The sequence below is a fragment of the Doryrhamphus excisus genome, chromosome 8, assembly GCF_030265055.1.
Source record: "Doryrhamphus excisus isolate RoL2022-K1 chromosome 8, RoL_Dexc_1.0, whole genome shotgun sequence".
Lineage (NCBI taxonomy): Eukaryota > Metazoa > Chordata > Actinopteri > Syngnathiformes > Syngnathidae > Doryrhamphus > Doryrhamphus excisus.
In genome coordinates, this window is record NC_080473.1 from 7,431,407 (window position 1) to 7,456,812 (window position 25,406).

The 25,406-nt window shown below is 42.3% G+C and overlaps 2 protein-coding genes across 8 annotated transcripts in view; both read left to right on the forward strand.

Moving 5' to 3' along the window:
• The first annotated feature begins 197 nt into the window (after positions 1 to 197).
• c18h3orf33 (c18h3orf33 homolog (H. sapiens)) lies at positions 198 to 4,958 on the forward strand. The gene is made up of 5 exons (XM_058080176.1): positions 198 to 338; positions 2,135 to 2,194; positions 2,308 to 2,467; positions 3,908 to 4,068; positions 4,144 to 4,958. The coding sequence occupies exons 1-5, from the start codon at positions 216 to 218 to the stop codon at positions 4,399 to 4,401; spliced, it is 762 nt and encodes a 253-aa protein (XP_057936159.1). The 5' UTR covers positions 198 to 215; the 3' UTR covers positions 4,402 to 4,958.
• Positions 4,959 to 14,390: 9,432 nt separating this feature from the next.
• plch1 (phospholipase C, eta 1) overlaps positions 14,391 to 25,406 on the forward strand; it is a 53,675-nt gene continuing 42,659 nt past the window's right edge. For 2 of the 7 annotated variants that reach the window (XM_058079506.1, XM_058079507.1), the window contains exon 1: positions 20,456 to 20,818. In XM_058079506.1, coding sequence (XP_057935489.1) covers positions 20,650 to 20,818 — 169 coding nt within the window. In that variant the 5' untranslated portion in view covers positions 20,456 to 20,649. Of the gene's footprint in view, positions 14,847 to 15,477; positions 15,620 to 20,246; positions 20,413 to 20,452; positions 20,819 to 25,406 lie in introns of those variants that run through there. The other 5 variants (XM_058079508.1, XM_058079510.1, XM_058079509.1 and 2 more) reach the window with 5 other exon arrangements.

Genomic DNA, 25,406 nt, shown 5'->3' on the forward strand with positions numbered 1-25,406 from the left:
CGCATGTGCAACCTGGCTTGCAATTTGACAGCAATTGATCGTCTACATGCAATACATAATCAATGACGTGATGACGGGTGATGCATATTGCGCTCCTTGACGCCAGTGTTATTTGCAAGTGCCGGGTGGAGACTTTTTTACGCAAGCGTCGATGCCCCTCCTAGTACGCAAAAGGGGGCGGAGCGTCCCGCGCCTTCACTGCACATGTCAACAACATGCCGGAGTCCCGCAGGGAAACACACAACGAAAACGGAAGACCACAGCGACAAAACACGCCAGCCCACAACGTCGCGTCTACTTTATCTCAGTGGGCAGATGATCATTTAACTCTTGTGCGGGTAGGGACCTCCTGGAAGCGGCATTTTGCTTGGTTGTTTAACTGATGCACACATTAGCCACAATTTAAGGCACGCATCTTACTTTTCATGTCATGTGTGCTTTATTATAGTAGTTTCCAGTGGCCTGGAATTGTATTGCATCGTACTGAGAGCTAATAGTGTCCTAATAATCGGCAGTCCCACCTCCACCTTGAACTCTTCTGTCACACCTCCAGCACATCTTACCTCTGTCTTCTAGTCCTCATACATGTCCTGCACCACTTCACTATACTTCTCTGTCACTCCAGACTTCCTCATACAATACCACAGTTCCTCTCCAGGCACCCTGGCCTATAGGCTTTCTCCAGATCTACAAAGACACAATGCAGCTCCCTCTGACCTTCTCTGTACCTCTCTATGAATATTCTTAAAGCAAATACTGCATCTGTAGTACTCTTTGTTGGCATGAAACCATACTGCTGCTCCCAGATGCTGACTTCTGCCCTTAGTCTAGCTTCAACTATTCTTTCCATAACTTCATGGTACGGCTCATTAGCTTTATATCTCTGGAGTTGCCACAGCTCTGTCATCACCCTTGTTCTTAAAAATGGCCACCAACACACTTCTGGGGCATCTTCTATTGAACAACCCAGTCAGGAACTTTACACAATGTCACCTTCAAGCACTCGTTGCATGTTTTACTCCACAATAGAGAGCACTTTTGGTGCAGATGGCCTTTCTTTTTTTTTTTTTACAAACTACAAATTGCATTTGACTATTTTGGCGACTCAAGCATACCACAATAGCACTGCAAGTCATGTTGCCAGTTACAGTTTTGATGTTAAATGTTTGAATTTGGAAATGGTGGTCCGAATGAAGACTTTTGGTGGGCATGAAGAGGCCCGTGGGCTGCAGTTTGAGCCACACTTGTTGTCGCCAATAAAGGCTGTGTACTAAGTCATCTTTAGCGCATGGTACAGTAACTCTATCATGCTACATGGGCTGTCCACAGACTACATATAGTATTTATCTGTAATTTATATTTATATGTAATGTACTATATGTACTGTATATCCAAATTCACTTTCTATAATGTCTCTCAAAGATATACAATGCTTACTAAAATTCATTCATTCATTCATTTTCCACCGCTTATCCTCACGAGGGTCGCAGGGGTGCTGGAGCCTATCCCAGCTGTCTTGGGGAGAGGCGGGCTAGTGGCCAACCAATCACAGGGCACATATAGACAAACAAGCATTCCCACCCACATTCATACCTATGGACAATTTGTACCCGGAGTACCCGGAGAAAAGCCCCCCCACACACGGGCAGAACATGCAAACTCCACACAGAGATAGCCGAGGGTGGGATTGACTCGGGTCTCCTTGCTGTGAGGTCTGCGGGCTAACCACTCGACCGCCGTGCAGCCGGTTACTAAAATATGTGGCGTAAATAAATGAAATACTGTAAGTTGACTTGGTGAAATTAACTTCAAGGGTTAGTGTATTATTATTATTATTATTACTTTATGCCCGTGGTGCTCATTTATTTCCTGTCATGACCCTTATAGGTGAGCAGATGTTTTTTTTGTTTGTTTTGCCCTTCCCCCTTGAATTAGGATGTTATTGAGAATGAGAACCTGATCATATTTCTGTATTTATTTGTACAAACCACAGCATGAGTTGCTGGCACCAGCATTCTGCATTGCATTATCATAATAGATCAAACGAGCAGAGGTAACATCTGCAAGAACCTGAAACACTTTCCAGGTTATGTTTAGCATTATTCAAATAAACCATCTCTTGTCTCCCATCTAGAACATCAGCACCGGGTTGGCTGTTGCTGGTGTCATTCTCATAGCAAGGAGTATCAAACTGGTAAGATTTAAAGCAAATAAATAAAGAAGGGAATTGTAGGGAATTGTGAGAACTATGAGAAGTCTATTCCACCAGAAAGAAAAGCCTCAGTTGTTTCATTTTTCTTTTTTCAGCTCACCAAATTCCAGGCCGTGTCTGAGATTCCCGCTGGTTTTGTGGAGAGGAATGTCCGCCTCCGTGGGAGGGTCCATTCCATCACAGAGAAAGGGCTGGAAGTTGAGCACATCCCAATTTACCTGCCAGTCATCTCACCTCTGCTTACCAAACAGAAAGGTAATTTAAATGGGAGGGGCTTGCCCACGCAACACTCACTGCACCAATTACATACAGTATGAATACAGTAAGAATCGGTGATCGGTAAACATGTTAAAAGCGCATCAAGTGTACAAGCCTCTCAGCATCATTATTTATTGCAGATGTGACTTTTACATACAGTATCAATACATAATCAACTTCATCATCCACAGTCATGACGAGGCCAGAGTCACATCTTTCTCGTGAAATTGCCAACGAAATGTTGTGGCCTGGCTCCCGTATAATAAAATTTATTTTAATTTAATAAAAATAAAAATAAAAATAAAAATAAAAATAAAAATAAAAATAAAAATAAAAATAAAAATAAAAATAAAAATAAAAATAAAAATAAAAATAAAAATAAAAATAAAAATAAAAATAAAAATAAAAATAAAAATAAAAATAAAAATAAAAATAAAAATAAAAATAAAAATAAAAATAAAAATAAAAATAAAAATAAAAATAAAAATAAAAATAAAAATAAACTACTTTGCAATCTGCCACCAAAGAGACATCTATGACACCAGGATCACCGGGGGCCATGAGAGACCTGGCCACCTGCCAAAAACACAATATGGATTTCACCATGGACATGCTCTTCTCCGTTCAGCAAGTGCAGGAGAAATGCATAGTGAATAAAATAAAATATGGACTTAAATATAATCTTGGTTGACCTCACCAAGGCTTTGGACACAGTGAACAGGGAGGCCCTGTGGATCAGACACGATGTAGCACGTTTAGTGCAGGAGGAACTTTCCTTGTGTGCAGGCTGCGTTGGGCTACAGATGACATGTGACGCACTTGCCCGCTGCCCCCAAGTGCAAAAAAAGCAGTGAGGCGATGCCGGGGTATCCGGGGTATATCCAAGGTATCCAGGGTGTCCAGGGTATCCAGGGTGTCCAGGGTATCGAGGGTATGTCCAGGGTATGTCCAGGGTATCCCGTGTATATCCAGGGTGTCCAGGGTATATCCAGGGTGTCCAAGGTATCCAGGGTGTCCAGCGTATAGCCAGGGTGTCCAGGATATCCGGGGTATATCCAGGGTATGTCCAAGGTATCCAAGGTGTCCAGGATATCCAGGGTATATCCAGGGTGTCCAGGGTATCCAGGGATATATCCAGGGTGTCCAGGATATCCGGGGTAGTATATCCAGGGTATCCAGTGTATATCCAGGGTATATCCAGGGTATGTCCAAGGTGTCCAGGGTATCCAGGGTATCCAGGGTATCCAGGGTATCCATGCTTCTCATGCGTGTCGTAATGGGCTCTTTGACCTTGGCCACCGTACACATTAGTGTAGTTATTGTATAGTTATTATGTAGTGTATATGTGTATTTTCATAGATAGATGCTTACAATCATTACCGCACATGTTGTGTAGGTGTATTCACAGTCGTGTCTCATGTTTTTTCATTCCTTCAGGTGTGTGCACGTCAACCTTGCTGGTGGACCTTGCAGGTGTGGATCTGACTGCAGACGGCTTAATTTGGCTGCGGAGAAGCCTTCCTCCCGCTCAAACAGTCTGGTTGAAACTCATCAGCCGCCAGGACGACAGGCTTCATTGCTTTGTCACCCCAAGCAAGGTGAAGCTTGCCCGAAGCCAGCTGAAACAAGAGAAACACTTGTTTCAACCTTCTTGTCCTCCCCTTGTTGTCCAGCAGGGGTCGTTATGGGACCACTCAATGAACGAGGAGGCGCTCAGGCTCGGCCTGGCCCGCAGGGCGTCCATTCCTGGACTCTCAGCAGACTCTCGCCTGTACTGGCGGCTGCACAAGCGGCTTCACAGGGCAGAGGTCAAAGCTGAGAAGAAGGGGTGTGGTCTGTGGAAGGAGGCGAGCCAATGGGAGAGAGCCTTAAAGGCTGTGAGGGACAATGCATTATTTCGCGTGCTCAAGAAGCTCTTTGGGAGGAGCTGATCTTCTGTGGGACACTCTTCAGGTGCCACAATCAACTGTGGCAAAAGTGTTGTTTGATCATATCTTATTGATTTGTCCATTTATTTACATGAAACAACAAATCATTCAATGTTACTTTTTGTGCAGTACAATATTTATTTCTAACCTTAAAATCCCCTTGCTATGCGCCTGTCAATGATGCGTATGTATACATTATATCTATCAATGTTTATTTCTAACATTAGAATAATCCCCTTGCTATGCATATATATGTATACAGTATATGTATCGATGTTTATTTCTAACATTAGAATAATCCCCTTGCTATGAGGATATATACAGTATATCTATCAATGTTTATTTATAACATTAAAATAATCCCCTAGCTATGTGTATATATATATAAAGTATATGTATCAATGTTTATTTCTAACATTAGAATAATCCCTTGCTATGCGTATATATACAGTATATGTATCACATATACAGTATACAATATTTGGACTTTATTCTTGTGAAATCACAGCTGTTTTTTTAACTTTCAAATTTCCTCTTCATTTTTGTTCCTGTAGTTAGGACTTTAATCCCATTAAAACATATCTGTATGTGCATATATACATGATAAAAATTGATATGAATGATAAAAAATTGCATTTTTACTCATAATATGACAACATTATTCTTGGAAAATGACATTTTTCTCAAGACAGCTGGGATAGGCTCCAGCATAGCCCCACCCTAACTTTGGCATGGTTTAACACCAGAATACAACTATTCTAAGTATACTTAGAATGTTTTCCCCTTTCTGAGCTATAACTGTATACAGTTATAGCTCAGAAAGGGGAAAAGCATCATAGGTCCCCTAAGAAGCAAAATAACATCTTTTTTCTTTAATATTTAAGATACAAAAATGACATGATTTCTCCTCATAATATTTTATTCTCATTAAATTATGACTTCTTTTTTCTTCTTTTTTTCCTCTTAATATTTTGACTTTATTGTTGTAAAATTACTGTAGATTTATACATTTGTGTTGTTTTTATCTGGACTTTTCTTTTTAAATTGCATGTGCTGCAGGCCGCAGTATGGACCCCCCCCCCCCTGCTATAGAAGCACCAAATGTGAAAGTCCTTTGTGTGTGTGGGAGGGGGGGGGGTTCTTTTAGGGCACCCTAAAAGAAGCACCATAAAAGTGCTGAAACATGAGAAGTAAATGTCCCTTATGCACCAAACACCATCAGTCAGAACCCCAAGCCCATTCCCCGTGTGCCCCTCCATTCTACTCCTGTTTAAACGTGTGTGTTGCCAACAGGCCAAAAACCACTTAGCAAATGGGACCGGAGTGTGATGTGTCCCGTGAGGGTGCACAGCATCAGGCGATCCCAACGGGCAGACGAGGAGATTAACAGCACAGGGGAGGGAGGAGGGTCTCCTATGGAGGTGGGGGGATTTGGTAGCCAGCACAAAAGATGAGAGGAGGAGTCACCAGTGCAAGGGAAAGGGGGTGTTGGGGACGGAGGAGCGGGGGTGTGGGTGGGTTGATGAATCAGCCAGTGCTTCCTTTGTTGTGCAAATGTTGCAAGTGACTGCTACGGCTGAGGAGGCCCGTGATTGGCTGTCTGCTTCAAATTGTAAGGTGCATTTCTGGGCTGACGGGCGGTTGCTGCCAGACTTTGAACTGTCACACTGGGAGGAGTGGGAGGGAAGCCGAGGTAGAGGGAGGTCCACAAAGCACTGAATGGAGCAGGGGGGGTCTGAACGCTCTCATAGACTATGGGTGTCCAAAGTGTGGACTGTTGGGCTTCCTTATTTTTAAAATATATTTTAACAAGAAAAGAAGAAAAATTTGAAAATCAGGAGTCAATTTTTCTCTCAATGTGATGACTTTATGCCCGTAACATCTTTATTCTGGTGACATCATAACTTCTCTCCCCACCTAATATTCCAAAAATAGGCCTTTCTTTCTTTGTTTCTTTCTTGTTCCCAATATTACAACTTTTTAAATATTTCAACTTAATTGGCAGGGCGGCATGGCGGGCAAGTGGTTAGCGCGCAGACCTCACAGCTAGGAGACCAGGGTTCAATTCCGCCCTCGGCCATCTCTGTGTGGAGTTTGCATGTTCTCCCCGTGCATGCGTGGGTTTTCTCCGGGAACTCCGGTTTCCTCCCACATTCCAAAAACATGCTAGGTTAATTGACGACTCCAAATTGTCCATAGGTATGAATGTGAGTGTGAATGGTTGTTTGTCTATATGTGCCCTGATTGGCTGGCGACCAGTCCAGGGCGAAGACAGCTGGAATAGGCTCCAGCACCCCCCGCGACCCTCGTGAGGAAAAGCGGTAGAAAATGAATGAATGAATGAACTTCATTGGCAGTCCATTGAAGGCGTATGTAACCGGGACAGACACAAGTACACCGGACAAATTGCTCTCGGAGCGCATCCCTAACAGGATCATGCGGTTCTGTGCACACAGTAAACGCCTCATGACTTCATTCATTGCACCGCCATCCAGCTTGACCTGTCCTGAAAGATAATCCAACATAATCCAGCATATTGCGCTGTGCTGTCTGCCCTCCCCCTGCCATATTTCTACAGACTATTTGTCAATATTGGTTCTTATATATTTTTCTATTTTATTCATATTGTAATGCATTTGATCTAAGAGTATTTTTTCTTCTGCAGCTGAGCTACAGCCATTTCCCTTGTGGATCAATAAAGTCTAATACCTTATTCTTGTAAAATTACTGCTCATTTTTTGCATTTGTTTTCAAAAATATAAAACTTCTCTTTTTTCCATGTTTTCATTTTTGGGGGTTTTCTTGTTATATTCCATTTTTAGAATGTGGCACACTTGGGACAGCCTGGTTAGACTGGCCTGGGTCACATAAAGAATTCAAATGTTGTGAAAAATACGGGTTCGAATCCCAGCCTAACTTTATTAATGGATGAACAGAGAATCTTGTTGGCGTGCTTTTGTCCCGAAAGATCGCAAGGACGCAAGACCTCACGGCCCCCGTCCGCTGGGAGTCCTGTCCGTGGTTTGCATGTCCCCGCGGTCCCCCACCAGGAGCGGTGTTTGAATAAGGCACCGTGCTTGACGACGTGGTGGGTGCCACTTCGCCCACAAACCAGCGAGGGTCTTGCTGGTACACTTTCACGTGACTTCACCAAATCACCGGTGACTTCCATGCAGTGTATCTGTGCCTCGGATAACGGATGGATGCTCGTTACCTGAGGAAGGGAGGACTTTTGTCAGCGTCCGAGACCTCAAAAGAACTCAAAGTAAGTAAGTTAAGACGCTGAATGTTGCTTCATTAGATGTTGTCTTTCTCTCCATCGCTTGTTGTCCCAGTGCTGTCAATCATCTTTCTGCTTATGGCGGTGTATCACTTCCCTATCAACTGTCATCTTCTTCTCCCCATTTGCTCTTTGTGGCGTGCTGCACATTCAAAAAGTTCAACAAACCCGCATAAATGCAGGAGTCATTTTATGAGAATAACGACAACATATCAAAAGAATATGTTGTCTTAATAGTAAAAAAAATATATTAAATCAATAATAACATTACAGCAAAAAAGTGATTAAAAAGGGAAAGACAAAGGACAAAAAAATGCAGGAATAAAATCGTAATATAATAAGGAAAAATAATATCATTTTGGTAGCATAGAACATATTATGAGAAATACATTATTTTTTCCAAAATTAGATTGAGGAAAAGTTATCATATTGCAGTGAAGTGAAATTATTCAAATATAGCGATGAGGATTCTAACACTATAACAGACTATAGACTAAGACAATAATATACTTTTCCAACTAGACCGTGTCTGACACACGATGCTGAGGTGTATAAAGTGTCAGTGTTGCATCCTATGTGGACGATGTGCAGACCCCCCCTGCAGTCCACCTTTCCCATGCTGGTGCTTCTTGCCTTTGTGCCTTATAGCAAGGATGCGGTGCAGAAGAGCAGCATAACAAAGGCCTTTATTGCACTCGGCTGGTAGCCGGTAGCTGTCCCACAGAAGAAGTGATTGGAGGGGGGGTTAGCACTCCTCCGGCCAAGAGAGAAGAGTCCTTGGGGATTTTTTCAAATTTGATTGGAGTGTCTGTCTGTAGTCGGACGGCGTGTGATTTCAAGAGACAGAAGGCCAGTTAAGTTAGTAACCAGGCGAGGCTTCAATGGAAACCCATACAGTCACTGTTTTGGAGTGAAATGCCACAATAACGACCCATGGACCCCCCCCCCCATGCAGCACTCATGCACTGTGGAGACGTTATGCGATGGAATGCTTCCACCGTAAAGCGACTCCCTTGTTGTTATGTGACTGAACAATTGTGAGCAGTGTATCAGTTAGCTGGTGTAGAGTTGTAGGAAGGGAAACACGACCCGCTGTGGGCGCTCTGATCCCTCATGAATAGTTAAGGAAGTGGGGTGAGCAGGTTGGGGCGGTATGAGCGATGAGACGTGACCTACGTGAATATGACCCATGTGGACACAAGTCAGCACGTTTGCTAGAAATATCATTTCACTCTGGGTGCTGAAGATGTTACTGCCATCACGTGACCCTGACTTGAGTAAAAGTAGATGAACTCACAACAGAGCCATGTTTACCCCCCTCCGAATGCAAACGCATCAGTCCTGTCCTAATTACAATACCTATGAGCCAGGAAATGGCCTGCTAACTGACAAGTAAACCAGTCAAATAGCATCACACACACACACACACACAAAACATCTATGGCCTTTTGTGTTACTTCACTGTTCTTGTCAGAGCGCTCGCTGATGATTGCGGATCCTGATACTCCCAACAATGTAGTCGGACAAACAAATATGACACAAATTGCCAGAGGTCAGCCATTGCTCTTCAAGCTTTGTTTGGCTTTATGATGTGTAAACATGATAAACTTGAAATAAACGTTGTGCCCTAACTGATGAGAGGGTGAGACTTTGTACAAGATAATCAAACATTAGCCTGACTCTCTCCCGCCACTTCCTTGTGACTTGATTAAGACTCACTTAGGCTCCTCCCATGTCCGGAGATGCAACAGGAGTGAAATTTTGAGTTTTTTTTGAGGAGTTTGAGTCATGACCTTACACACCCGCCATTTACCTTGTAAACTCAGAGGAGACCACCACCACACACATAAATGACATTATTGACTCATTTCTCTCCTCATGCAATGACATTCAAATATGAAAAATACTTATCTTTTTTGATTCGATGACTGCAAGCTGAACTAGTCCGTCTTACCTCCGTGTAACACAACCCTTGACCCATCAGTAACCCCGCTTCTCCTTATCAGGTCAAAGTGCTCTGGTAAGTCCACTCGGGCCTGACCGTTTACATTCTTTTCTCACCCCTGAGCCTCATGCGGCGTATGACTTCAGCGTAACCTTGGTTAGCATCATTCAGCTGTTCCGAAAGGACTGACTTTAACCAAAACGGAATGCTGAAAATGATAATGATGATTGAAAGGAATAAAGGAACATTTAAGGTTACTTTTACTTTCACTGAAGATGAGATTCCTGATGTGTGTTCCCAAAGACCTGATGTGGCAGCGGAATCAACCACCACCACCTTCTTGTTTTGCCATGAGTTGTTTCTTAAATTCAATAGCGTTTCTCACCTCAATAACCCCACAAAAGAATACAAAGTAGGTTGTAATTGCCAGCATTTTGATAAAAGGAACAAGCTAAAAGAGGAAAGTGGTGTCCGTGTGGTGTCTTGCTGCCACATCGTGTCTTTGGGAACAGTTTTCAAGGAAGATAAAAGTATCCTTAAATGTTCATTTATGTCAGTCACGCAGTTAAGTGCTGACAATGTAAATATAAAATACCATCAGGCCATGTTGGCAGAATGTCACAATCTGGGTTGTTGCCTGTGTGACGGTTTGATTTATTATTTTCTTGTTTTGTGCTCTTATTTTGTAATATTTCCTGTGCTGGTCTGGGCACTTTTTTGGTAATTGTTGTATGTAGTTCAGGTGCTTCTTCCTTTGTTGGTGCATTTTTTGAAGATGCTTTACGTTTTTACCTCCACTTTTTTCATTATTTTATTTCTTTGAATGTTTCATATATTTATGTTATTACTAAAAATTATAAAATAAAAAGGGAAAAAACACTTAATCTTTCCTGCTGAATGTATTTTTTTCTGTCAATTTTGTCAAAAAATTTGAACTGCATGATACTGTGTGTGTGTGTGTGTGTGAGTGTGTGTGCGTGTGTGTGTAGATACTCACTCACTCACTCACTCTCACACACACACAGACAACTCCTTCCAGGTTTCTGCTGAGGTCATGAAGTGGTCAAAGAAAAGCACTTGATCTGTGACCTCAGAGCAGACATTTCAGGTCAGCCGGCTCCAGGCGCCTTTTTTAGGTGTGTGTGTGTGTGTGTGTGTGTGTGGCGGAAGCAGTAGATGACAGCGGGACAGACAGCCCACAGGTGTGCACGTCAAGTCCTTATAGGCAGTAAAAAGGAATGAAAGGCTATCAGGAGGAAGGAAAGTGGTGGAAAATCAGCAGTAATCTGAGAGTAGTGACTAAATGATTTATTATTATTATTAATAAATGACTAGACAAGATGTGGTGAGTGAGAGTGAAACGTGCACATTCGGGAGGATGTTTTGTCTGTCCTTCATGTGCCATCACAAGAACAATTGGAACCCAAGATGTTTTATTTCCACACACTAACCATTATTCATTCTTTTTCAGAGGTCACCCCAGTTGTTGTTCCGCTTCCTCCTCTCATCATGAGCGGCAGGGGGGTGAACAGGAAGGGGGAGCCGCAGTACCGCCGCCACTTTCTGACAGACAACCGGCTTTTTCAAGGTAAAAAAAGACGATGCAGGCGGCCCTGTGTGTTGTCTCTCATTACACAAGCTTTACACTGACTATCCTAAAGCATGTCTACACTCATATTTGATATGGTATTGGTATATATATACATCAACTGTTTGTGTTGATGTTTGGAGGTCGGAGTGTCCGTGAACGCATCTCGCTGGATAGAAGCCAGCACTAACAGAGATGTGGGCTTGCATTGATGTCAACACCTTCTTTTGACAGCCCAAAATGAAATGTTAGGGGTGTGAGATACTTTATCTTGCAGTGAAAACATGACGGGTACTTTACTGTATTGCCATTATTATTGTTATTATTGTCGGACATTTTGTATTGAAGCTACCAGGGCAGGGGTGTCCAAACTGCGGCCTGGCATTTTATTTTATTTTATTTTATTTTATTTTATTTCATTTCATTTCATTTCATTTCATTTCATTTCATTTCATTTCATTTCATTTCATTTCATTTCATTTCATTTCATTTCATTTCATTTCATTTCATTTTATTTTATTTTATTTTATTTTATTTTATTTTATTTTATTTTATTTTATTTTATTTTATTTTATTTTTACTGGCCCTCGGGCAAATTCTAAAAATATCCATGTAGCTCAGGTCTCCTCCCAATTTGTCAGAAGCATCCAGTGAGAAGGTGCACGTCATGGCAACGGCCAGTAGAGGGAGCCTCCTCTCCACCATGCCTGAACATCTGTGCTTTCATAGCAATTCAGACAGGTAATAATAGCCTGGTAATAGTCAGCATGACTTTCATTGTTATTTCTTTGTTAAATTGGGCGGTGTCTCTGTCAAGTGACAGCTCTCCAGAGACAATCCCATGACGGATCTGTGATGCGATTAGCGACTGCTGCACACAAAGGAAGCAATCATTACACTAATGGTAGCCTTGTGTGGGTTTTTTTTCTTTGTGAAGAGCAAGTGAGACAATTGCTTTACAGAAAGGACATGTTGCTGCGCTCGCACCAATCATCACTCCTGGTTAACTTTGACCTCTATCTGTCTTTTTATCTGCTGCGGCTCTGTTTATCTTACCTCTTTTTTTTTTCTTGGGCTTGTTCTTCAGGGGAGCCTTGAGTGAATGACAAATGTGGCACATAAACGTGGTGATGAAGTGTGCAGGGTGAGAGGTTCAGGCCTCAATCAAATTGGTCAATTAGTGGAAAGCCATTGTTGCACACGCACACAGAGAGGGAACTGAGGGTGACGCTTGTGTTCAGACTTGAAAAAAACTTCTTAAAAAAATTAAAAAAAAATCTTCTTCCAGACTGTGCTCATCGATTTGGTGCCTTCTGCCACTGATAACAAAAAAATCGTATTCTCCTGAACTGCACATGTATCCATCCCTTCTGTGCCCGTGTTATTATTCCTATCTCAAATACGACACGTGGCGATGGTGTTGTCCAAAAAAAAAAACACAAAACAAAATGGCACAAAGAAAATAATAAAATGAAATATTAATGAAATGATACTTTGTCTTCTATATGCAGTGGAACCTCTGTTAGCGTACGTAGTTTTTGTTTTTTTGCCTCGGTTTGCATACCCTTTCGTGTTAGCCTACAATATGGCACCCGTCTTTTCATGTTACTAACTCATTCGCTACCAAAAACATATTTACAGCTTTGTTTTTTTCAACTCAACCGCTCATTCTCAGACGAATTTATACATCTTGACATTTTTGATAAATAAAAGCGGTAGAAAATGAATGAATGAATGAATACAGTATATAGCAAAATGTGTGTCAAAGTGAAATTATACTTCAAATGAGAGACAGAAAACTGGATCGATATTTCATATTGTCAAAAAGTTTTCAGTAATAACACTTCAGTTTAATACGGCAAGAAAGATCAATAGCATTGAACATTAACAATATTGAACAATAACAGCCTAAATGACGGTAACACAACAAAAACCTAATCACTCAGTCATGCAATAATAAATTAACAAACAAGAAAATGAAAAAAATGAAATTTCCGCAATGGAGTTCATGGTGCCATGAAACAATAACTTTTTCTACACAACATAACGCCTTGAAATATGACGGGTAGCAATTGTGAAAGGTGAGTGCGTCTTACTGGAGAGTTGTTTTGTCCGTCAGCCGCCATCAGCCGTCAGTGGTTGCTTTCACGCAGGGAATTTATTGTTGCAGCACCGCTGTTATGGCGAATCACGAGGGGGCTGCTGTTGTGGTTGATACAATGGAGTCACGTCATGGTGGTCAACATTTTCTGTCTTTTTTTTATTTTACTTCTCTTTAATTGCCTTGTTGCTTTCTCTAGCTTCTGCAATCTTCTCGTGCATAATATAACAATATAATATTTTTTTAGTAATCGAGGTACTCGAATCATTCGAATAATGGTTGCAGCCCTACTTACAACTTCCTTTGGACTCCATTTTGGATCAGTGAGGAACACTATTGAATTTAAGAAGTAACTCATGGCAAAACAAGAAGGTGGTGGTTGTTCTCGCTGCTCCAACGTGTCTTTGGGAATAGTTCCATCAATAATCATGTCTTTGTCTCAGCATGGATTTCTGGAACAGTGACTGGATTGACGTTGGTGTCTGTTTCGGTTTGAGTCAGACCTTCTCGGCATGTTGCATTGGTTTTATAACATGTCCCCCTCATAATTTAATTTTTCAGTGTGTGACTTTTCGGTGGAGAAACATTTGTACACCCTAACAATGAAACCCTTGTTTGACCACATAAGTGGTATTGATTTGAAATTTGTCAAACAGCTCTCTTTGCTCTGCAAAAGCCAGATTGCTTAAAAACATGTCCGCCATCAAGCGGTGGGACATAGTCGACCCATTGACCATTTGAGCATCATGATGATGAAACAACAGGCATGTATAGCTGGTTTACAATGTAACGGTGCAGGCCAGGGAGTGAGGTTTACACAATGTAGGAACCCACATCCACATCCACATGTGTGTGTGCGCGCGCGTGCGCGTGCAATCCGAAATGAAATGGCTTTAATGTGAGCCAGTGAACTAATGTAGACGGCTCCCAAATGGAGAAACTTTCATCAGAGTAATGTCTCGCTTATTGCACACGCGCACGCACACGCGCATGCATGCAAGCTTTCCAGGTGCGTGTGTCCAAAAAAGAGGAGACGCACAACAGGAAGTGGCTCACTACTTTGGTGCAGTGGCGTTCATACACAATGTGATCCAAACCTGATCCGCACCCCACTCCTCTAATGGACCAAGTGCAGATGTTTTGCCGCCATGTGGTATAGCACACTTGTGGTAGCAACCTCTGGACTTGCTTATTAACGCGCACGCACACACGCACAGTCGGCGGGTCCACAGAGCCGAGCGTGTGATAAATCGGCTTACGCTACTTGAGAGGAGGGGATGTGCGCGCGCTGGCTGTGGGATGTGAGACCAATAACCGCTCCGCACTGACGAGGCAGGTGCCCACCGGGAGCTGGCTTCCTTATTTTTTAGGGAGGAAAAAGTCATCCCTTCAGGACGTGATTCTTCATCAGTGGCAATGGAGTCGTGCGTGTTTTTGCTGATACGTTCAGGTTGAAAAGCGCATGGAGGGAAACCTACGTGAGAGTCATCAATGGCAGAACTTGAAGTTTGCAGAAATCTCAGTTTGGAAAAGGGTAAGTGACAGATTGTGATGATGATAATAATAATAATATTATTAATAATAATAATGTGTCATTCGTCAGAGGAATTAATTGTGTTTGTGTGCAAACACTTGCATGAGGATCGTTGCAGTACACCTCATTGCATCACAAATGTGTCTCCATTGTGATGCTTTGCAAATGTTGGCGGGAATAAACACCGCCAAGACCCCGGTCAGTCCGCGTCACTACGGGGCAGAAGAGTCTCTCATGTGTGCATGAAGCCCCGGAGATCTTGATATGTGTGTGTGTGTGTGTGTGTGTGTGTGTGTGTGTGTGTGTGTGTGTGTGTGTGTGTGTGTGTGTGTGATATGGGTCTCTGCTTGACTGCATTGTTGAACGGAACCCCACTGGGTCCGTCGCTGCAGCGTGTCACGTGACTCATTCAGAACAATGACAGTTTTCATTTGAAGTCTTGATGGCTTTTTTATGAAAAAATGATTTCCTGAATATCATCCTGAGCTGTACTGCTTTGGAGACGAGAAGAGAGAAAGTCTACCCCCCCAACCCCTACACTCCACGCCCCACGCCCACCCGCCCCCCACGCCAAAGGAAATGGCTTTTTCTTGTAAAAACGTGCGTCTGTTGATGAAGATGAATCCCAGCACGCTGCCGCTCTCTCTGATCTTCATCTGCCTCTTCTTCTCCTCTGTCGCCCCGGGCCAAAGAAAACCAGAAAACCAGAGAAACCGCTAACAGACACCAGAGGAGTGCTCCTTTCATCCTTCCTCCTCCTCTGCTTCTTTTTGGTGAATTCTCCTAGCTTCTGCTGCTATTCAATATCCATGTGTGTTTTTTTTTTTTAATGGAACAGCTGGCATATTTCATGTCATGTATGTTTTTCACCGTGCATGCGTGTAAACAGCTTGGACACAATCTGGGTGACCCACAGTCGCTTTTCGATACTAAACAATGGGAATAGAAATACTATATCAATGTAATAAATAAGGATGTTCCATATTGGCTTTTTCTGCAGAAAACAATATGCTGATATTGTCCAACCCTCAATTTCCGACACCGATATCAGCCGATACGATATGTGTAACATGACATTTCGTCTATGGTGTACAGCATAAAAAAATCAGATACCAATATCAACAGATATCGCATTTTTCTCCCTGTACATATCCTCACTGTATTATAGTCATACCCTGTTATAGTTTTTTACATAGATCTGTCCATTTTTTTCTACATTTACTTACTACTAAGGTACTTATAAAATTGCACTTCTGGTTCTAATCTAATCCAATCTAATCTAATCTAATCTAATCTAATCTAATCTAATCTAATCTAATTTTTATGCTGATATTGGCCCGGTAATGATCAGACATCTCTAATAATATGCCATATACTACTAAAAGTACCGCTAAAAGTTTTAAATCATAGTAGGCCCTCTCATGACACCAAAAAAAGTTAGAAAATAATAACAAAATGAAATACATTTTTGTCATACTGCTGACTTGGATGGATGATAATGGTTCCGTTTATTGTGAACATGCATACATATTACATTGGAATACATTACGTAGTACATTTCACAGTTCTGGCCGTCCGAAAAGGAGTAGGAAGAAGCAAGGCTTATTTAATTCTACCCCCTCTGTGTTTCACATCAGTTGTACTTATTTCCCAAATCTACTCTGCCAAAGTGAATTATCATCACTTTAAGTGATAAGTAAGTGATGAAAGGGTTAATTACTGACATAGTGGGATGATCTAGCCAGTAGCTACTTTTCTTACTGAGGAGTTGGCAACAGTGAAGTAAAGACCGATAACACCACAGGCAAGAGGAAAGCCGGCTCAGGTGATGTCTCCATTGGTGACTTTGGTGGCAAAGTGGTCCAGGTTTTTCCAGGGGGGTGTTGTCTGTTTAGATGGTGCTTGATAGAGGACCTGGTTCTTTTGAATTTTTAACTTTAGGCCCAGGATCCTGTATGTTTTGACAAAGGAGGTCCTCTGCAGCGGCATGGGCAGCTATGGCATTATCATCTGCAGATTGAAGCTCCATGATGGATGTGTGGCTGACATTACTTCATTCATTCATTCATTCATTCATTTTCTACCACTTATCCTCACGAGGGTTGCGGGGGTGCTGGAGCCTATCCCAGCTGTCTTCGGGTGAGAGGCGGGGTACACCCTGGACTGGTCGCCAGCCAATCACAGGGCACATATAGACAAACAACCATTCACACTCACATTCATACCTATGGACAATTTGGAGTCTGCAATTAATCAATTAATTAACTTAGCATGTTTTTGGACAAATTAATCAATTAATTAACTTAGAATGTTTTTGGAATGGGGGAGGAAACCGGAGTACTCGGCGAAAACCCACGCATGCACAGGGAGAATATGCAAACTCCACACAGAGATAGCCGAGGGTGGAATTGAACCCTTGTCTCCAAATTGTCTCCCAATTGTCCATAGGTATGAATGTGGGTTTTCTCCGGGTACTCCGGTTTCCTCCCACATTCCAAAAACATGCTAGGTTAATTGGTGACTCCAAATTGTCCATAGGTATGAATGTGAGTGTGAATGGTTGTTTGTCTATATGTGCCCTGTGATTGGCTGGCCACCAGTCCAGGGTGTACCCCGCCTCTCACCCAAAGACAGCTGGGATAGGCTCCAACACCCCCGCGACCCTTGTGAGGAAAAAGCGGTAGAAAATGAATGAATGAATGTTGCTGAGCGCTGTGGCTGACGTACCATCATGTATTTGGCACTAAGCATCAAGGGAACTGTAGTTCAGTCATCATCAAAGTGTGAGAAAAAACTTCCGGCTTATCATCCATCAATTATGGTATATTTTTCATTGGCTTGGCCTGTTTTTCCCCCCACCTTTGCTCTGGAGCCTACAACTAGAACCAAGAGTAGATTACACCCGCATCCAGAGAGCTTAGCACCCGCTTGAGCGACAACATTTCCAGTCTCCCTTCCCCTCAACCACTCTTGGTCATATTAATAATCCACTCAGAGACTCGGCCCATTAAGTTACTTTCGACGGTACTTCTTCCATCGTTCTCGTGTGGTCAAAATGAGCAAGCACGCTTCTTCTACGGCTCCTTGAGATCAGACAGTTTGCATGACAGAATGGCTGTGCTGCCAAAGATACTGTTTCTCAATCTGCTCGCAGTCATGCAGCCATGCCAGCTTTGGGAGGAAGAAAGACTGAGCTTAAACCTCACGGGGGAAGTCAACGTCAATGTGCACACACACACACACACACACACACACACACAAACACGCACTGTGAGGAAGACTTCAGTTTCTTGCTTTGAAGTAGGAGCTGAACTGTTGTACTCGGGGAGCCCCCCCACCCTCCACCCCCAGCATCATTGGTGTGCACATTATCATGCTGCACTTGTCATATGTTTATTTTTATTCTGCCCAATACCACCCCCTTCGCCCCCCCCCCATTCTCCAAGGGAAACCTAAGAACTCATTTGTAGCACAAGCGACTTAAGCGCTGCCTTGAGCGCTTCCTAATTAGCTGTGGAGAGTGACTGGGAGATAAGTGTGTTTTTCTTCTTTTTTTTGCCAGCCATTTAGAAACGTAACACAACTTTTAAGTGACTAATGCAAAGGTGCAGTTAAGGATATTTGGCGTTCACGAGGACAAGCCATATCGAAAGGTGCTAGCGGAACCAAGATATGGACTTTACGCTTTTTCGTTGTCTGCTTCTCAGCAGCCATGATTCAGAAGAACCGAGCGAAATGCAACCAAGGCTCATTAAATATGGCCGCAACATTCACGCGGTACTTAGCATTGACCATTCATGGTAAAATGTGGGCGTGTCCAGGGTGGGATGCAGACTTGCAGCTCCATTCACACTTTCTATGAAGGTCTATTGTATAATTGTATGATTGCATAATGCATTGTGAGTGCATTCATAAGGCATTATAATGCCGTATAAAACATATTACCAAATTTCTTTTAAAAATCTTTAATATTTATACTATATTTACTATACTATATTTCTACTATAATTTTTACGAGTTTAAAGTTCACTCTCATAAAATCACAAGTTTTTGTTGTTAGGCAATTTTGGCTTAATTCTTAGTAAGTCAACAGCCGTAGACACCAAATGGCTCACAGGCCGCACTTTGAACCACCCGAACTAATTGGAAAATAAACAAAACAATGAATTAATTGATGTCATGGTTTTTGTACATTTGAATAAAACTATTTACTTTCAATAGGCTATTGTGGTACCGCCGGGACCTCAAATAGTTTGAAAAGAGAACCTTTTACTGGCTGCTTGGTAGAAGACGCGTTTAAGGACTGGAGTGTTTGCGCCTGTGCTTTCACTTCGTCTGACAGCCAACCCACACACGCTGTCACTCTTCTCTCCACCTTTTTAATCCACTCTGCAAGGAAGGCTCCAGGCTCCTTGACGCTCCACTTTGCATCTTCATCATGTCTTCAATATAGCGCCGGCACGTGATTAAAGGCAGCCATATGCTTCTTCTTTATTCTGGCCAGGCCAAGCCGGTGATGGGAATTTTGACTCCGTCTGTGCTCCAGCTCATTAACGTCACACCTGTGGTTCGGGCATTTGTCCCTGCATGGTGCCGCTCCACATCATCGGTCACACACAGCTGTGCACAGTTGACTTGCTCTATTGAATGAGCAGTGAAATAATGCAGAGACTTAACTCATGTCAAAAGAAGAGGTGTTAAAACTCCATTGACTCCATTGTCATTGGAGGGCAGGGGAGTCCAAACAGATTTTTCCCGCAGAGAACCGCATGCAGAAAAATCAAAAGAAAAAAAAAAGGATGTTGTCAATATAGACAAAAACAAAACCATCATCTCTGCTAAGGCGATGAGGTCATCCAAGTTCTTTGGGAGGTTTAGAAAATGAATGAATGAATGAATTTTCTTGTTTAAGCATGTTTTATAGAATGTGCCGAGGGCCAATTAAAAAAAAAACAAAAAAAAACATCCATAGGCTGTAAATGGCCCCTGGGCGGCAGTTTGGACTTTGTGCTTCACTGATAACATTTTTGGTAAGTGCTGAGATGTGGCACATCATTCAGCTGTCCGTGAACGCACCATAGTTACATGAGGCAAAGTGAAAAATCACCAATCATCTTACATTATCATTCATTAGTGTTGAGTGCTCATACTTTTTATACTTTAAAATGTTTTTAATTAGAGTGTGGGGCATAATTAAGGCTGGAAAAAAGAACTGGCTGTGCAGGTGTACCTAATGTGCATGGGCACAAAAAGGGAAAGTCTGTTCCTTTTCAGAGCTAAGTCCATAAAGAACAGAAAGCATTATTGTGCAATGGATGGACAGATGGGTCACTGCCTCACATAGCCACCATGTCATGTTGCTAATGCCTTGCATTATCATGGCTGTTATGTCACACAGTTGATGTTATCCCCTAGCATGTCTCGCCCTAATGGGCACAGCTGACAGCAGGCGACTTCGCCACACATCTGCCTCTTTTTTATCACATTCCGCACAATGCTTGCGTATCAGACAAGGCAGGAAGAGGAGCAAGGAGGCGGGAGAGCACAGCAGATGACCAAGAGGAAGGTGTGTGTGTTTTTAGGGGGGGGAGATGAAGGCGCTGACACACATCAGCGCATGAGGGGATGAGCAGCAGGGGTTTCTTAGCTGCTGTTAGTCCTTTTGGAGTCAGGATGCGGTGGAGTCCCTCTGAAGTGTCCATCAAGAGTGTTTTCAGAGGCGATAGCAACAGGTGCCACAATAGTACTCAACTGACTTGCACTTCTGTCGGACAACTTCTTTCCCGCATCTCCCGAGGCCAAAATGGAGGAGTTATATTTTTCACTTTTTGGTCCCGCTTTGCCATCCGCTTTCATTTACGGTTCTGCAGAGAAATCGGCGGTGTTGACAGCGGCTACTGTGCTGGCGCGTGACATCGAGCAAATTGACGGCACACTGGCAGCACCCCAAAAGTGTAGACTGACACTAAAGGGTGAGTTCATGGTGTTTATACGATAACATCGCTAAGCTTCTGTTTCGCATGCCGCCCTCCAAGAGGTGCATCATTTGACATGTGATTTGCATATGTATCACAATTATAATGCTGACTTTGGATTATATTCAGTGATGGCAGTTTATTATAGAGGGATGTGTTACATGCTGAGAGGTATGCTAAATAGTTGCCTCCTTCAGGATGCAAAATGCAGTGCAGCAGTACAATGACAAAAATAAACTAAATAAATAAGGTATATGTACTGTATATACTAAGGCTGTCAATCGATTCAAATATTTGATCATGAATAAGTGCATTTTTGTCAATAGTTGACTCAGAATTAATCACATTTAATCACAGATAGAAATACGTTTTAATGAGTAGGGGAAATCTTTGAGGGAAATGATTCGATGTGCAACTACAACAATAATTAAATATATAATTTTATGTAAAACAATATAAATTTCGAAACTATAAGCCATTATTTAAAACAGTACAGTCAGGAGGCATATTTTTCTGTTACTATTTTTCTTTATTTATTATTAGCATATCAGCTAAAACTCACTGGGTCGTGGATCCAGCAGTCTCAGTAGGGAAGCCCAGCCTTCCCGGCCCCCGGCTACCTCCTCCAGCTCCACCAGGAAAACACCAAAGCTTTCCCAGGCCAGCTGTGAGACATTGAGACATAATCCCTCCAGCGTGTCCAAGGTCTGCCCCGGGGCAGACTCCCGGCTGGGCATGCCCAGAACACCATGCCAGGGAGGTGTCCGGGAGGCATCCGAACTAGATGCCCGAGCCACCTCAAGTGACTCCCCTCCCGGATGACTGAGCTCCTCACCCTATCTCTTAGGGTGAGTCCAGCTACCCTCATTTCAGTCGCCTGCATCTGCAGAATATATATATATATATATATATATATATATATATATACAGTGAAGAAAATAAGTATTTGAACACCCTGCTATTTTGCTATTTCTCCCACTTAGAAATCATGGAGGGGTCTGAAATTTTCATCGTAGGTGCATGTCCACTGTGAGAGAGATAAACTAAAAAGAAAAATCCAGAAATCACAATGCATGATTTTTTAACAATTTATTTGTGTGATACAGCTGCAAATAAGTATTTGAACACCTGTGTATCATCTAGAATTCTGACCCTGAAAGACCTGTTAGTCTGCCCATTAGAAGTCCACCTGCACTCCATGTATCATCCTGAATCAGATGCACCTGTTTGAGGTCGTTAGCTGCATAAAGACACCTGTCCACCCCATACAATCAGTAAGACTTTAACTTGTAACATGGCGAAGACCAAAGAGCTGTCCAAAGACACCAGAGACAAAATTGTACACCTCCACAAGGCTGGAAAGGGCTACGGAGCAATTACCAAGCAGCTTGGTGAAAAAAGGTCCACTGTTGGAGCTATCATTAGAAAATGGAAGAAGCTAAACATGACGGTCAATCTCAATCGGAGTGGAGCCCCATGCAAGATATCACCTCGTGGGGTCTCAATGATTCTAAGAAAGGTGAGGAATCAGCCCAGAACTACACGACAGGACTTGGTCAATGACCTGAAAAGAGCTGGGACCACCGTTTCCAAGGTTACTGTAGGTAATACACTAAGACGTCATGATGTGAAATCATGCATGGCACGAAATGTTCCCCTGCTTAAACCAGCACATGTCAAGGCCCGTCTTAAGTTTGCATATGACCATTTGGATGATACAGAGGAGTCATGGGAGAAAGTTTTATGGTCAGATGAGACCAAAATAGAACTTTTTGGTCATAATTCCAATAAGCGTGTTTGGAGGAAGAAGAATGAAGAGTACAATCCGAAGAACACCATCCCTACTGTGAAGCATGGGGGTGGTAGCATCATGCTTTGGGGGTGTTTTTCTGCACATGGGACAGGACGAGTGCACTGCATTAAAGAGAGGATGACTGGGGCCGTGTATTGTGAGATTTTGGGGAACAACCTCCTTCCCTCTGTCAGAGCATTGAAGATGGGTCGTGGCTGGGTCTTCCAACACGACAACGACCCGAAGCACACAGCCAGGAAAACCAAGGAGTGGCTCCGTAAGAAGCATATCAAGGTTCTAGCATGGCCCAGCCAGTCTCCAGACCTGAACCCAATCGAAAATCTTTGGAGGGAGCTCAAACTCCGTGTTTCTCAGCGACAGCCCAGAAACCTGACTGATCTAGAGAAGATCTGTGTGGAGGAGTGGGCCAAGATCCCTCCTGCAGTGTGTGCAAACCTGGTGAAAAACTACAGGAAACGTTTGACCTCTGTAATAGCAAACAAAGGCTACTGTACCAAATATTAACATTCATTTTCTCAGGTGTTCAAATACTTATTTGCAGCTGTATCACACAAATAAATTGTTAAAAAATCATGCATTGTGATTTCTGGATTTTTCTTTTTAGTTTATCTCTCTCACAGTGGACATGCACCTACGATGAAAATTTCAGACCCCTCCATGATTTCTAAGTGGGAGAAATAGCAAAATAGCAGGGTGTTCAAATACTTATTTTCTTCACTGTATATATATATATATATATATATATATATATATATATATATATATATATATATATATATATATATATATATATACAAGCACACTGCCTATAATATATGTCGGCTCCAAAAAATGATTTTTATCCACAGAAACTTTTTGCACAGCGGTTGAGCAATTGTGAAAGATAAATCGTTTTCAGCGATAAAAGTGCAAACATATTTCTTCAAATCACAAACACGATTGGTCTGAGCCAAAAACTACTAAAATATCATTGTGAACATGACACTCCCCCTACCCCCCCCACACTTAACCCACCCCACTAACTTAAAGGTACCAAATACCACCCAGAAGTGCATCCAATTGTACCCAAGTTCCCAAGCCTTACTTACTTAACCATTTAAAGCCAATGTGAACATTACCCTGTCAACAGCCTTAACGTTAGTGAGCTAATGCTAACACAGCCAACAGGAGAACGCCCGACCGCAGAAGTGAATAGCAACTAAATGCAGCCCAACAGCATCATCTCCCAGTCAAACTCCGCTATTACTGATAGTTGAAAACTGCATATGGAACCCAGTTTGAAAGGTGAAAGGTCGTATGTTTACAAAGCAAACTACGGATGCTACTAAGTTCAGTCTCCTCTGCCGTGAGGGGCGGGGAGACTGCTCTGTCTCAACCCCTGAGTGTGTGTATGTGTATGTATATATGTATGTATAGTGGGAAAATTTGCATTGCACAGCAGCAAGAGTACAGAATCAGTTAAGAAGTACAAAATCCACAATATACAAAAATAAACAATATCAACAACCGAAGTATTAACAAATCAACAATTTTACCCAGAGTTACATATATACTAGTACAGTTTGCAGATAATATGAAATGAGATGAAATATATGACCAGTCTATACACTACACTCTTAAAAATGCTGGGTTATTTTTTTTATATGAGATCTTGCTAGTGAGTTAATATACATACTGTATTGTATATAACTCTGGGAAAAACTGTTGATTTTGTTAATACTTGGGTTGCTTATATTGTTTATTTTTCTATATTGTGTATTTTGTACTGCTTAACTGACTCTGCACTCTTGTTGTTGTTGCTGCTGTGCAATACAAATTTCCCCACTGAGGGACGAATAAAGGCATATCTTATCTTATCTTATCTTATATGAGGCATTATAGAAATACTTCACTTAGAACTTAATATATTGCACTTAGAGCCTTAATATTGCATGTGGAGCTTCATCAGATATGTATGTATATGTATATGTGAGTGTATAGGGATGTCTATAGTAGACTTTTTTTATTTGAAAAGGTGTGCAGGTGTACCTAATCAAGTGTCTGGCAGTAGTAGCCCAATTCTTAGGGTGTCGGAAAGTGTGAGAAATGCTAATTCTTAATTGTAAAAGTACAACTTATGAATGTTTCATTATTTCATCACATTATTTCATCACAATGTCCAAGTGGGTATAGAAATAGAAGCAGCAGGCGATTGTCTTATGCTGTCTAGTTAACTCTTGCAGATAACACAGTGTGTGTGTGTGTGTGTGCGCGTGGACAAACATGTTGCATATGGAACATTTATTTTGCATGCTGCTGCTGCTGCTATTTAAAGCCCAAGAAAGGAGCAGAAGCTCATGTTTATGCATCATCCAAGTATCCCCGTGACGACTGGATAGCTCACTTCCTTCTGTCTTTGATCCTGTGTGTGAGGCGAGGCGCCGCTCATTACCTGCAAGGAGAGGACATGTTGTCTGCTGTCATATAGGTGCGCTTTTTGGGCTAATTTCAAAGACCCGCCTTGCGCCATGTATGTGCGGGAGGGGCGGTCTGGCGTGCTTATAAGCACAACCACGGAGATGTGAGTGGTTGTGCTTTTTCTGACAGAGTTTTCACTTCTAAAATGTTGATTTTGGGGGACAGGCCCGACTCAACACCCCCGCCCCGGTATAGAGTCAGCCCCGGTTAGCATCATACTTTCAGCTACCGTCAGGTTGAGTTTGTGCGTGACGTTTCAGATGTGATGGGACAATGGATACAAAAATGTCCATGCATGGTTCAGACGCTTCCAGT

What these genes read in the sequence shown, in the direction of transcription:
- c18h3orf33 (XM_058080176.1), top strand. Translation starts at nt 216, where the DNA reads ATGCCGGAGTCCCGCAGGGAAACACACAACGAAAACGGAAGACCACAG. An exon ending in ATCATTTAACTCTTGTGCGG is followed by an intron (nt 339 to 2,134) that starts GTAGGGACCTCC and finishes TCTCCCATCTAG; the next exon opens with AACATCAGCACCGGGTTGGC. An exon ending in TCTGCTTACCAAACAGAAAG is followed by an intron (nt 2,468 to 3,907) that starts GTAATTTAAATG and finishes TCATTCCTTCAG; the next exon opens with GTGTGTGCACGTCAACCTTG.